The following is a 14,989-nucleotide window of genomic DNA, read 5'->3' on the forward strand; positions in this document are numbered from 1 at the left end:
ACCAGTGCAAGATGTTGGCAATGAAGCTCAGTCAGGTGCTTCTGGGAGTGCTGCTCTCTTGGAACACACAATTTTGTTACACCACGTGCTAGGCCTTCGAACTCCACGTCTACGCCAAGGAGAGGTGACGTATTCCTTTTCCTTCGGAAATTTTATGCGCTAGTTGTAGAATAGAAGGTTCTGTTTTTCCTGTTTGCGGGGCTTATCTTTTACCTATTACAGGGTAAGTTGTTATTAATTTTTCCTTTTTGGCTGGTCGACATCCCCGAACAGCGCCGGGCTGGCAATCAAGCCTACATTCCGGAGTTTCGCCCGTGTTTGTTGGGACTTGTGGGAATTTATTACCGCCCTCGTGGCGCGGTTTGCTTTATTTTTTCATTTTCCCACTTTTTTTACTCGCGTTCAAGAATCGTTTGAAATTTTTTTGGCCGGGGATAATAGTTTGGCGAACCAACCGTGATTTATCCAGGTGATGTACTGATAGTAGTTTAAGGATTTTTTGTAAGCGAAACTGAGCTTTGTTCAGTCTTCATGGGGCTTTGTTAAGGGAATAATCCTTCTAAGCGAAGCGAGATGAAATTTCAGGATCCGATCCAAACGTGTTTGTAGCAGTGGAGATTCATAATCTCATTCTCTTGTTTCTGAGATAATTGTTAAGTTAGTGTTATGGGACTCACGGACCAGTTTAGCTTTGGGGGAGATTGATTTAGGATTGGGGATATTCACGGTTGGATGTTTTTGTGTGCAGATAAGTAAAAACTGGACCTAGTACAAGATGGTTCGGACTTGCAGGGCTCTTGGCAAGCGAGACAGGAATCACTTGTCTCATAACTTAATGGTACTAATTAGTCAGAGCAAGGGATACTGATACACAATTAACATTCGTCATAGTAGAGGAGGGTGGTTATGAAAACCGGCAAACATCAAAGATAGAAAAACATATAAAAACATCAGCTTTGCAGTCTATGTTATAAGCACCCTGACGGTGCACAATCCCTTGTTTTTTGCTCACAAATTATGACGGAATACTGAATTAATAGACCTATTCGGCTAGCTCAATGTTGTACCCAATTCAAACCCTTTGGGGATAAAACTTTTTGTTTCAGGAATTTCCATACATTTAAATGAGAATGCCACATTATAATGCAAATACGATACACAAAGAATCTTAACCCCGGGAGATTTGAATTGGGTACAAGATTGAGTTAGCCGAATAGGTCTATCACGGCGACGTTTTCATTGGTTAGTATACGGTGGCCCATAAGGGACAACACTTTTAACAATAATTTTCACGAAAAGCGCTAAAAATTGAATTACACACTGAAATGAAAAGAAATCCCTGCACCCAGCAAGCACTACAAAGGCCCTGTTTACATGGAGTGGGGGACCCCGGTCTAGTGGGGTAAGTTTCTTTTGTTTTTTGTCCCCCAGAGCGTGAAAACAAAAGAAACTTACCACACTAGACCGGGGTCCCCTACTCCATGTAAACAGGCCCTAAACCTATACACTTCACTCTACAATACACTCGCAATGTAAACAATATATATCTCCACATTGCAAATAAAATAAATTATCGAACTGCAAACAAATTATATCCACACGCATCGATTTCCGCATTGCAATTAAAATATATTTTTTACCCACTCCTAACTAGCCTGCGAACCGCAAAGACGCTTCTCTCTTATTTTTCGGAGGGAGAGAAGCGACGACGGGAAATACGTCTGCGGTTCGCAGGGTAACTCCTAACAAACAAACAGTAAATAAATTTACACCCTGCAAACAAAATATAGAGTTCTGTAGCACAGGTAGCCGCAAGGTACTGGGGCGAATCTTTGGGTTATTGCAGTGGGTGGCGTCAAAATTTAACAACATTGATCTAGTGAGAACGTTTGAAACGATACTTGAACTGGAGAAGAAATGAATTATGAACTATGTGCCATGTTATTTGCGATGAGAAACGTTTGCAATAAGGTAGTGTGAAAGTTTGCCATTCTGTCAGAAGCAGGGAACGTATTGGTCTTTGGGGGATTGGGAGAAAAACTTATGCAAATCGGTTAGCCGTTAAACCCCCCCCCGGCCCCCCCTGCGCCACCCCGCTCCCTTTCCCGCCGCGTGTTTCCCCCCCCCCCTTCCTCCGAGGCTTTTATGCCCGACGCGCAAGTTAGAAAAAATGCGCTTAAGCCAACCCTGCACAAAAGTGGGTTAACCTGCGTAGCAGTCACAGGACCGGACTATCTAAATAAGGAAAAATAAGTATCAGTCGGCTCCTGTGAGTATTCATTCATTCATTCATTCATTCATTCATTCATTCATTCATTCATTCATTCATTCATTCATTCATTTATTTTGCCATCAAACATTAAAACACATTTCTAATTTACAATACACAAATAATTTATAAGATATTGTAGAGGATAGACACTATTCTATTTTGCAAATCATCAAAAAAAAGAATGGTGATGGCAAGGAACTGAAGGAAGCCTATCTAGAAGCCAGGGGCTTATGAACTATGGTTTCCCGAGACTATAGGGCACACCATGAATTAAAGGCACTGAATGAAAAATGGATAAATAGACAAATAAGTAAAGAGAGTACTAAGTGAAGTAAATGAATAAATAGATAAATAAATAAGTAAATAAATGAATAAAAAGGGAAACGAACGCACGTCTTCCTCCCACGCGCGTGCCTTATATTTCCTCCTAGCTTGCTGCGCCGGTCAAACATAATTTCAATTACCTTTTTTCCAAGAATAAGCGCTAGGATGCTTATTCAAATTTCGGCTAAAAGGAAGACGCTTAATTGGGGTGGGGGGGGGGGGGGCTTATTATTAAGTTTTCATATCAGCAAATTGTAACTTTATTTTGGCTAAATCTAGAAACAAACGCTTAACCCATATTCATGTCTTTAAAACAGTCAGTCGGTGGTTTTCAAGTGTACTATAGTCCCATTACACACTTCACACTTTACACACATTTATTATTTGTCTACCATAGTACCCAAGCTCTGAGTGCCTGCTGAACGGGAAGATTTTCTTATTATGACCGTGCATTATGAAAAGTTTGGTTTTGTAACATTAAAGTGGTTTAAGAAGTTCTTTTCTTGTCTTTCTACTTTCTTTTTTTCCTTTTCTTATTATTTCAGTTTTGTTTTGGTTCTTTATATGTTGCATATTTAATATTTTTATATTTTCTTTTCCCTGTTGGTTTCTTTCCCTTTCCCTCCTACTTCTTGCCGTTCTCCCCAAGTGCTGCGCGAGGTTCTGCGATTCACTTATTTCTAGTTATTATCATCAAGTATCAATTCTCTCATCAATGAAGTGAAAATAGAAACGCCTTTTCCAGGCCTTTTTCTTTTATCCCTACTACTCATAAAAGTGATGGGGGAGGGGAGGGGGACGCTTGTTTGATATTGCGGCCTACGCGGTTAGCGCTTATCTGGGGGAGTGGGGTTATTATATTAGAGCGTTGGCGCTTATTCGCGGGAATACGGTACGGTATGTCCGGGAGCAATGTACAAGTAGCTCTGTTCACGTTACTACTCGCGTTACTTAACATGGGACAAAAGAGCCACTTATTGCGTTACCGTCTGGAGACGAACAAACGCAGATTCATTCTATGGTCAAACACTTGAGATCGCGTGTGCTTCAAAGGTCAACATTATTATGGGCAGCTAGGCTTGAACACAAGCGGCCATAGTTAAAATGCGTCGCCTGCTCTTCGCTTTTCTGTTTTTATTTTCCTTGCGTATTACAAGGGGTTCAGAAGTGCGCCTGATCGGGGGAAAACATGTTTATGAAGGAAGAGTTGAGATAAAATATGACGGCGAATGGAGAGCTATTTGTGATCATAAATGGGACAAGAAAGCTGCTGCAGTTGTTTGTAGAATGCTTGGATTTCCTGACGCGCTGCGCTTCACTAAAGGGTGAGTGTGTTATAGCGTTTGGAGGTAATACAATTGTGTAAACACAAATACTTAATGAGGGATTGAACCTTCCGGGGGACTCCTTCATTTTGCCTATACGGCTATGTGCTGCTGAACAGGGTATGGTCTTTATTTTCAGGGTCTTGAGTCTAAAACACGAAATACAAATTAATCATTTCATGTCATACCGGAAGCCACTGAAAAAGTGTAAAGTTTCATGATGTTAGTTTAAAAGTTATATAATTCTGTATGGAAAGTAGAATGAATCAGGGAAAAAAATAAATAACTTGGTCTTAAACAGGGTCAGGGATTGAAAACCTCGGCGGTACACCTCTTGTTAAACTTCCTTTGAGTTCCCCCCCCGCCCCCGGGATTAAACTGAGGGCCTCTTCTCGGGGAAGGGATATCACTTGATATACGTTATCCTACCTGGTATGCTTCGCTGGGTGAAGGCCATAAAGTTGATTTTTTTTAGTCTGAGACGGGTTTGGCCGAATTTTCCTGCACACGCTTGAAGACTTATGTGTTTCTGTTTACCCAAATCAGTACTCTTAATTTTCAGTTTGCAAAAATATAACAAATGCTGGTGAAATTTTAAAAATACGTGCTGAAATGAAGGCTTCCTTTTAACTTCCGGTTTGAGCAGGGGTACCATTTGAGATGGGGAAGAAAAATTTGAAAGAGGGTGTTCCAAGATCCCAACGGAATACCCCCTAAATTTAAAAATTCCCCCTCCCCCCAGGATTGAATTAAAAGATTCTTTGATATAAGACTAGTTATTTGTTAAAATTAATGTGTTCTTAATAGTAATGGTGTTGCCGGGTTGAAACAGCCACGTCTTGAAAATAGTTATGTCCAATAATTACTTGACATCTTCACAATGATTTCTGGATACTGAAAGGGTACTGTATTCATGACCTCGATTTTTTTTAAGTAGTCGTAAGAAAATCAGACAAGAAAATATTCAATTTCTGTCGAGTACAAACAAAATTTTCAAACAGGATCATACCCATATATCCTGATAACTGCACAATCTCTTAACCCGTTCAACGTTAAATGACTGTCTAAGCCCGGAACTACTCTTTTCAGTAAGAAAGCCAAAAAATTATTCAAGGCAGCGGTTTTCAAGTGAGAAAGCCGATAAATTATTCAGGTCAACGTGCTTTTTGTTAGCGAACAATTCTTGTAAGGACCACTTGGACAAACAGCAGCGACAACCTCGTTCCAGCGAGAGAAAGCCGCCGGATCTTTGTGTAGATCAGGATCAGCACTTAAAATTGAAGGCAAGGCTGATCAGACAGCTAAGGATTGGCAATTTATTTGCTCAATATTCCGTCTTGTCTAAACAAAACTAGTCTTCATCAGAGGCTAGAGAAGCTAAGTGATAATAATACAAAAATAAAAATAAAATGTGGTGGGTGGGCAAAGACAATAGACGGAAACTTACTTGTACAGAGAGGGTAATAAAAAAAAATAAGTGGATTAAGTTTAGACATAAGTTTGAGGTAATTCTGATATCTTCTGTATCTTCAGAGAAGTTCCGTTTGGTCGAGGAAATGGCAAATTCTGGCTAGATGATGTCAGATGCGGTGGTAGAGAATACGACATTCAATACTGCTCTCATAGAGACTGGGGCCGACATAACTGTTTGTCAATCAACCAGGCTGGAGTTGTTTGCAAACTTCATCGGACTGACGTCATTTTTGAACCACAGCCATCAACAGCCAGCGGTGAGGTATGCGTTTTTTAAACAACACTGTGAACATGGATTTCTTTAAAAGGTTGGGTAGAAATTCTCTTACAACTTACAAATAAAAAGAGAAAAAAACTGAGGGCAAAAGCAATGAAAAAAAGTGGGTGAAACAGCTGTCTTTTGCTGTCACTGCCCGGGCAATATGACTGAGCGCATGCGTAAGTACTAGCTAGGCTGTGAGTTGTTGTTTCCCTTGCTTTTTCAAAGAAGTAGAAGTGCTTTATTTTTCGGACAAATAGAACTGTGCATTTTTTGTTATCAAGGGAGCGGAATGAATTGAAAACAACTGACCAGTGCTCCCATTTTCCAAGTGCTAATCGCTAATAAGGTTCTAGGTCATAAACGCAATCTTTTATCGAAATGTCATTTTTGTCGCCTTTTTTGGTGAAAGAGAATAAGACTATCCCTCTTTCTGGAAAAATGTATTCTTTAAGCCTTATACATATATACGGTTATAAACAACCAACACTGATGCAATGGTCTTACTGTTTAGTTGGTTGGTTAATCTGCTTACTCTGCTGAATTTTTCACTGAGACAAAATTATTCAAAAGTAGTTGTTTTCCTATGCAGGCCTGACATAGCTGTGCGTTTTTTGTATTAACTTTAGGTTAATGAAGTGAATGTAAGGCTACTTGGTCCAGTCGAGGATGACTTCATAAATGAAGGGGTGGTCCAGGTGGAGCATAATGGAAAATGGGGGTACATCTGTCCTTCTGGCTGGACATCCGTCAACTCGTACGTGTTATGCGGACATCTTGGATTCCCAAACGCTGAGGAACAGGAGTCGTATTCAGTGACAATACAAGAGACGGAGCCCGTCTATTGGCTGGACCAAGTCACGTGTAAAGGGTGGGAGTCTTCCATCGTGTCATGTGACCACGCGGGGTGGGTTCGCCATCGATGTGAAGGTCTAAGAGCATTAAAACTCAAATGCACACGTAAAAATGACACGCAAATTGTGAGTTGGATTTCCTTAGTACTACGTTGCTTTAATGTCCATTAATTTATCTTCATCAATTTGACACATGCTGTTTGCATAATGAAAATCTCTCCTTTTTAAGGGAAAAGCTCCCTAAGGACGAAGTTGATCATCATCATCATTATCATCATCATCATCATCATCATTATTATCATCATCGTCGTCAGCATCATCATCATTCATGGTCATCAGCATAACCATCGCGTTCGAAATACCAACGTCCTCATCATCTTCCAAATCGTGATCACCGCCACCTTTTGTGTCCAGCTACATCTACATCGTTTATAATTGCAATCATCCTTCCCACTCAGCTTAACGCATGCGCAAGTCTGATCGAAACGTAATAACAAACAAATACATGTACTGCACTTTCAATACCCTGCCTCTGAATTGGGACATTGAGAAGGAAAAGCAATGATCAAACTAATTACGACGATATTAATGTATTTTACAATGTGTATTTTGATTTGCTAAGTCTACAGAAACACGACTCCGCAGCGGAGCCCTAGTGTCTGAAGGACGAGTGGAAGTGAGAAACAGCGAAAACTGGAACACTATATGTGACGACCACTGGACACTGAAAGAGGCTAATGTCGTCTGCAGGTCACTTGGATATGGGTCAGCGGCTATGGCAGCAAAGAATGCCTACTTTGGAAGAGGAATTGGAGATGTAAGCCTAATTTCTAGCCCATTTGTATGATAACAAGGCTCTTTTGGTACAAAAAATTAAAATATATACTAAAATTCATACTTGGCTCTGGGGCTTGGGGGAATAGAACGAAAGAAGTCATCTTGAGACTCAGTAATTAAAATTTTTTTTTTTTTTTTTTTTTTTTGCGCTAAGCCTCGGAACTAAATATGAATTTTAATATATCGAATATGGTCTATTAATACGTTGTTTAGAACGATTTTTAATTTTACCAGACCTGACGTCTAAACGTTGTTTGCTGTTTAACACAGCAAGAAGGCTTTCAGCCAAGGACAAGAAAAAGCATTTTATACTTCAAATAAACCACCTGTCAACAAATTTATGGGCCAACTATTTTCTTAGAATGCGCTTTCAGCTTTGAATTTGTTCAACTAACCGAAAGTTCTCGTGTCTATTGTCATCAAAATTTAAAACTGGCCATACGATCTTTATGTGTAATTGTTTCACACTGAAATAACACTTCAGTACCTACTATAGTACCCCGCACTCTGATAACAACGGAAAGCAAAAAGGTGAAGAGCACTCAAAAATCCCATTGGTAATTGCTGTTCAACCTAACTTTTTTCTCCCTTTGTAAACCCCTATCTCTTAATGTATTTATTGCAACAGTAATATTTTTTCTAGAAAATGCTACTCGACGTTCACTGCCAAGGCAACGAAAGAAGTATTGCCCAGTGCAGACACAAAGGTTGGAATGGATTGGTTTGTAATCATTACGAGGATGCGTCTGTCAGATGCAATACGCCACAGATTCAAGGACATAAGGTATTGCCACTCTTTCGCCCAGATGTCACGAGCCACGTTTACTCATCGTTGTCCCGACTTAAAATCAGGTTACTTCTTTATCAAATAGACCGGTACATTCTTCGGCGAGATTAAGGACAACTGAGACGAGATTGACAATGTCTTCTTCAAGGCACTTATTAGTACTGTTTCTTATCAACAGCCAGTGAATACAACCACCATCGTTTTCCATTGCTTACAGGGTTTCTCGCCAAAAGCCTATAAATATTTGAGAATGTTTAGGATATATTTTTGTATAAGACTTTGAAAATCCAGGCCTAGAAATTCCGGGAGGCCGGGTTGCTAATTAGACAATGCCACAAATGCCCTAAAAGGTACCATAATATCGATCTGTGGGCGTAGATCCAGTTCACGTTATTCCCTGTGAGGTAACAGAGATGAATAAGTTGATTAACAAATAGTTGGCCTGATACCCAAGGAGCCTCAAAAAGACAACGACATACGGTAGGTCGGACTCCTTATGAAGAACATATGAAACATTTTGGAGCAATTTTGCAGACTCATCAAAACGAGGCTGCGAATAACATCAAACGTCATCGCTGATGAAGGGATCTGGCTCTGCTAAACTTTCAACAAATTGTTGGTGTTGAAGAATATTTTTTTGTAATATGAAGCATCATTCACTTTGTTTCTTAACCCTAGTACCATAAATTTACAAGGTGTTCGACCTCCATCAGATCGATGTTACTGTGACTTTATCTCCTGAACGGAACCAGATGTAAACCTCTAAGCTGTAGGGATTCCTTTTCCTAAAGGGGAGTGTTTCTCAGGTCAGAACCTCGGCCCATAGCAAAGCTCTGGGGTTAGAAAGTGGATTAAAGGCCCGTCTTAATCGATGATAGCTACGACGATGGTCGTGATGATCTATTATCAGCTTTAGTAAACAGATCTATCTTGGGACGTTCCGGAACAATGCACCCCTTCCACATAAGCTAATTAATAATTATTATTATAATTAATAACTAATCCTAATTAACTTAGAATAAACTTTAACACAGATTCGCCTGGCAGGCGGTGCAAATTCACACGAGGGGCGAGTTGAAGTGTTTCATGATGGCAGATGGGGAACAGTGTGCGCAGATAACTGGCGAATTGAAGAAGCCATGGTTGTGTGTAGACAGTTAAACCTTGGATACGCCAGTCAAGCTGCCACTCAGAACTATTTTGGTCCTACAAATCTCAGAGTCATTATGTCCGGGGTAGCTTGCCGTTACGATGAGATCTCAATTTATAACTGCCAGCGCGATGACTGGGAGAATGTTAGATGTAGCAGCAGACATAAACTGGCTGGAGTTATTTGTGTGGACGGTAAGGCAGTTCAGTATTCATGTATTGTCCAAGGTAGTTGACATAGAGAGCAACAATGTTGAAACAATGTTGCATCAATAGCCCACTTTCGATCTGTTAAATATTCTAACATGACTCCGAGGCTTTAGGGACTAAATTGCAAATTTTTCACGACTCCATTGTCCCGCAATTCATAGACGAGAAAACAAAACCAAATATAGAAAGATGACCTGAAAGCCTCGGAGTCATGTTAGAATTTTAAAATATCGAAAGTGGACTATTCGAAACAATGTCAGAACATTAATGCAAGGTCTGGCAACGCACTGTTGCGCTGAGTATCGTCGCCGCGAATCTTCCCGCAAACTCCCGCCGCTCAATTTTTCTTCTGGGCCCAGTTGTTCGAAGGCTGATTAGCGCTTAACCCGGGGTTAAATTTAACCCGGGTTTCTTTTTCTGGTGTTCTAAAGCATTTTCTCAGATAATTTTCTCTGTTATTTTTAGAGCTTCCAATTGTCAACTTGTACACAAAAAGCATTAAAACTGAAATGCTTTTAAAGCTTTAAGATCTGAATTCAAATCTCGCACTAACCCTCGGTTATCTTAACCCAGCTTTGAACAACTCGGCCCTGGAAACTACGTGGGTTACTGTCAACCTCGTTCCCAGGTTTCTCTCCTACTTGTCCCTACAGAGCGAGAGAGGGACAAGAGACGAGGGACGAGTTGAAGAGAACTCTGAGAACGAGGTTGGGATACTGTATGGCACTAAAAAGAGGAGAGAAGTTCCTATGTCACGTTAACATGGTAGCAAGATTTCTGGTTCCCAACAAAGCGTGGTCCTGAAAAATGGCAGAAATAATGAAAAAAATTGACATGCATGATTTTCCTGTGCTTGATTGCGCTCAAGAACAAAACGGTAATCCATATTTTCTTCCATCGTTCGCATGCAAATGGACCTCTCTGTCAAGAAAGATTGTTGAAATTTTAATTTGGTAACGTAACGCCAGACCTCTCCTCTATATTTTTTGAAGCTGTAACTTGTGAGAATTGTTGTTTCATGCGCGTGGACCAAAGGGTTAAACTTCGCTCGCAAAGTGCTGAGGAAGTGGAATGCTTGCGTGAATCAGAGCCATTTGCCACATATGTCAACTTTTAAATACACCAAAATAGCAAACGAGAAAAAAAATTCTATTTGTAGATAAAACAGTGTTTCCAATGTGCAAAACTTAGTTTTGTCCAAATACAAGAACAAATTAAAAAAATTAAAGCTCAAAAAAGTGTATTGCAAACGGTATCTACTAGCAGGCTCTTTCTCTGTTTTTCTGTCTTGTGCTTTGTGAGCCTTGTTTTGATTAGATCTTTGTACTCTGTTCTGCTTTGCAGCACTGCCGGATCTTATAATTGATACTAAAGAACTTAAGAGGGAAATGCGCCTGGATTCTGAAAGACTACAGCGGCTCCGATGTGCGCACGAGGAAAACTGTCTTGCGAAGAGCGCAGATGTGCTCTTTAGTCCGCGGTATGTTTATCAGTTCTTCTATTCCTCTTTCAACACTTATCCTAAAGTGGCATAATCGCATGCACCAAGAGAGAATGAGCATGTCCTGATTGGTTACATTTTGAAAGCGTGCAACTAAAAATTGACGAATTTTTAGTGCTCTTGCGAAAAACTGGGAACAAATTGCATTGCAGCAAATGATCGACGAAGAAATTGAGTAACTGGTTGAGACCTGAAACCCGGAGGGAGAAGGACTCCCGGGTCCCCATCTTGAGTATAAATTCAGCGAAGAAAACTGGCACGCACGTTTCGCCGTCACTTCCCCTTCCCACCCCCAAAAGTAATGTTGCGCAATTGCTAGGAAACTACACACAGGGCAAAATAGGTAGGGAGTGGGAGGAGGGGTCCATATTGTTTTGTCTCTTAACTTTACCAGACTAAACACCATTTGAAGACAGTCTGTCGACATTTTTAAAGCCGATTTCAAGTAAACCCATCCACACGTATTAAGATGACGAGAGTTTTCGTCGTACCTATAAATGCTTGAAATTTGAGGGCTGGTTCATGTTATTTTTTTTTTACTCAACTAAATCGTTTTTATCGCGCTAGAAAATTAACAGAGCCACGCCCAAGAACAGAATCCTGGTATCTTTCAATTTTGTCAGGGTACCCTTCAGTCAATAAGTACATAATTGTCGTTAAAATAAATAAGACAGCCAATTCAGAAGATGGCTTTAAAATGTAGTTCATCCAATTCTGGATATTTGAAGACAGAGGGAGTCTTTTAGTTTCGGTTTTTCCTTATGCTTCTCATACTGTGCTTACTTAATATTACTCTCTACTTGAATCGTTTGATTAGTTTTGCAACTTCTTGTCGAGGACCAGGACTTATTCAATTATAACCTGCGTAGCTTTCGGTTTGTTTAGCAAAAGGGAAAGAAAAGCTGCGAAAACGCGCACAAAGCGCGCGCGAACGATCGGCGAAGCTGTTGTTTCTGCCCCATTCTCCTCGCCGCTTTGCCATTTGCGCGCTCGACTAATAAAACCGCCAACGACGCAAGCTAATTCAGTTATAAAAGACCGAGAGTTATTTTAATAGAGAGAGTTAATGAAAACTGCACTTAAATTCTTCTTTTCAACTGCGAGTGAACAGTGAATATTTTCCACTTTTTAGGTTGCAGAACCAGCAGTATTATAATTGGCGAAGCCTGTTAAGGTTTACAACAAAAATTGAAAACAGAGGATGGAATGATTTTCGGCCAAGTGAGCCCAGATCAGGTTGGGATTATCATCGGTGCCATGGGCATTACCACTCCATGGAGATTTTCACCAGCTATGATCTGCTAAGTATGAATAATGCTGGCCGTTTTTATGCCAGGGACGATAAAGTCGTCTTTACACGACCTAAACGTCTAGTAGATGCATTTAACGTCTGACGACTTTCACATCTTCTTTTAACTGCGTGCGTCTATAGTTTGAAAACGGGACGCCGTCAACTAGGACGCTGTTATGTCCAACTCGTCCAGAAATAACCGGGAATAGTCAGTGTTGTGTATTTTTTCGGAAAACTTTGTTTTTTTCGATCTTGTCGTCTAGTTTTATATGCCCTGTAACGTCTCTAACATAAAAACGGCCATTGACCATATTTACTCGATAAAGCATCGCGGCGCAGCGAGCGCATCCCACTGGAACGTGACAATAGTCTGGGTACCAGTTTGAGATCTTTCCTATGAGAGAACATGTTCGTGGGAAGTGCTAGAATCTTCGGAATCATTTTTTTGACTTTTGTGCTCCTTTATCTATGACCTTTCCATTTTGTTTCAGGGCAAAGTGACAGTAAGAAGCGAGCACAAGGTCACAAAGCCAGTTTCTGTTTAGAGGACACTAAATGTGATCCCGGCTTCGAAAAGAAATGGAATTGCACCAGAGGTGGTGACCAGGGCATAACTCCCGGATGTTTCGATATCTATAGCAACAAGCTTGATTGTCAGTGGATTGATTCCTCTGACGTAGGACGAGGTTCATATTTTATCCGAGTCCAACTGAATCCTGGCAACCAAGTCGCAGAGTCTGACTTCAGGAACAATATTGCCAAGTGTACAGTGTATCATTATGGGAATTTCGTTATTGCGAGCAAGTGCTGGATCGGTGAGTCAAGAAAAAAAAAATGCACTTTGCCTAAGTGAATTCATCGTGATTTCACACCGAAGTGAAAATAAAAGCGTTGTCACTTTTTTTCCCGCGCTCCTCGAAGTGTGCGGTACATCAATTACGCGGAAAATTTCATTGCCCTATGCACTCTACAGTTTGGTTGATATTTTCTGGGACCCAGAGACTCAAGGTAAACATAGGCGCGGGCCTTTTTGCTTGCTTTGACATTTATTTCCTTTAACTCGGACAAATCCTGAGGTACACTTACCTCACCATCCCACGGCCAGTTTTATTATTCTCTTTCTTGATTTATCGAGGAAAAAGCTAAGCATAACCGAAATTCTCACTTTTTTACTTGCAGCTTTTCTTGACAGTTTTAGTCCCTGAGTGGCTAAAGTCACAATTGGACAAACATTACAACATCTTTTTTGTAAGATGCTACAAAAAGGAGCTTGTGATATAAATTCCAAAGAGGTTTCCTTTGAATGGGGACCTCAGACTGCTGGATTTTTTTCACGGACTCAAAAGTTAGGCCACCTTACGCTACTCCCTCATTGACCCTGGAAGTGAAAAGGTTGGTCCTACAACTTCAGAGTAGTCTTCAACAAATGAAGGCCGCGTAGGAAACTAGAAAAGAGCAATCTTGTTTTTGAGATCATTTGTAAGGTGGGTGGGAAAGAGGACAATTTTCTCAATTTACATTTCGTGTTATGAACAGCTTCTCTTTTCTCTAGAGAATTGCGAGAGCGGTGTGGACACTCACGATGGGAATGCGCGCGGAGCCTGCTGCATGTTTCCATTCACGTTCCGTGGCAAAGAATACCATTCATGTACGTCAGATGGCGTGAGATTGAAAGGAAAATGGTGCGCAACAACTGGAAACTTCACTAGGGATAACAAATGGGGGCTATGTTTTAACTAGGTGAGTGAATTTATTTTTATTTTATTTTATTATTTTGCCACACACAATAAATTACAAGCAGAATAAAAACGATAATAAATAGGTTAATTAACATTAAATTAAAAACTTGTGCATTACTTGGGAGGAGTGACTGTGGCGGGGAAATCTCCGCGAAGCCGAGCTTATGAATCAAGGGCTTTTTCCTTTGAATTATTTTATTGAAAAGGCGATTCCGTGAAATCATCAAAAGTACGTCATCATCATCATCATCATCATCATCGTCATCATCATCACCACCATCATCATCATCATCATCATCATCATCATCATCATCATCATCATCATCATCATCATCATCATCATCATCATCATCATCATCATCATCATCATCTTCGTTATCATCATTATTATCATCAATGCCATTTTCATCGGCTATAATCTTTCCCGCCACCACCATTGTCTTTTTTATTGATGATGCTCTTAGACTGACAAATAAGATAAAACTTACTAATCCACAAAATGTCTTATTTTTTTACAGGATACGATTTGCTTACGGAAGTGAAATCGTTTTTTGTTTTTTCATGCTACGACGAAAAAAATGGCCTTGCAAATTTGCTCATGGCAAATGTGTCGCAAAAATCAAATACTGAGGAGTAACTAAGGGGCAAAGATGATAAATGCCTCATTTGCATACAATAATACACAGGGTTGTAAATAGGTAAGCAAGTGTGACATTCACTATCATTGGCCCAGATTTACATATTCGCCTTGAACAAATTTGTGCAAATCCAGTTTTTCGTCCAGCGGCTTCCTGTAAAGTGCCCGTAAAAGGAACGATTGTGCAACTCCAAATTAACCATTTATAGACCATGAAAATATATGAATACATTTTCTTAATAAAAAGTAAGGGAGCAAAGCTGACTGCATTGTTATGAGAATGGTATTTATGTTTTGTAGTTTGACCCCTTTAACATACAACAAAGAAGTT

The 14,989-nt window shown here is 40.2% G+C and overlaps 1 protein-coding gene across 1 annotated transcript; it reads left to right on the plus strand.

Moving 5' to 3' along the window:
- Positions 1–3,644: 3,644 nt before the first annotated feature.
- On the plus strand, positions 3,645–14,927 carry LOC140933279 (lysyl oxidase homolog 4-like). Its single transcript, XM_073382809.1, has 11 exons — positions 3,645–3,921; positions 5,455–5,656; positions 6,283–6,633; positions 7,130–7,324; positions 7,988–8,128; positions 9,166–9,475; positions 10,835–10,970; positions 12,124–12,296; positions 12,774–13,097; positions 13,835–14,022; positions 14,540–14,927. The coding sequence occupies exons 1-10, from the start codon at positions 3,701–3,703 to the stop codon at positions 14,020–14,022; spliced, it is 2,241 nt and encodes a 746-aa protein (XP_073238910.1). The 5' UTR covers positions 3,645–3,700; the 3' UTR covers positions 14,540–14,927.
- Positions 14,928–14,989: the final 62 nt, after the last annotated feature.

This window comes from Porites lutea, chromosome 4, assembly GCF_958299795.1.
Source record: "Porites lutea chromosome 4, jaPorLute2.1, whole genome shotgun sequence".
Classification (NCBI taxonomy): Eukaryota; Metazoa; Cnidaria; class Anthozoa; order Scleractinia; family Poritidae; genus Porites; species Porites lutea.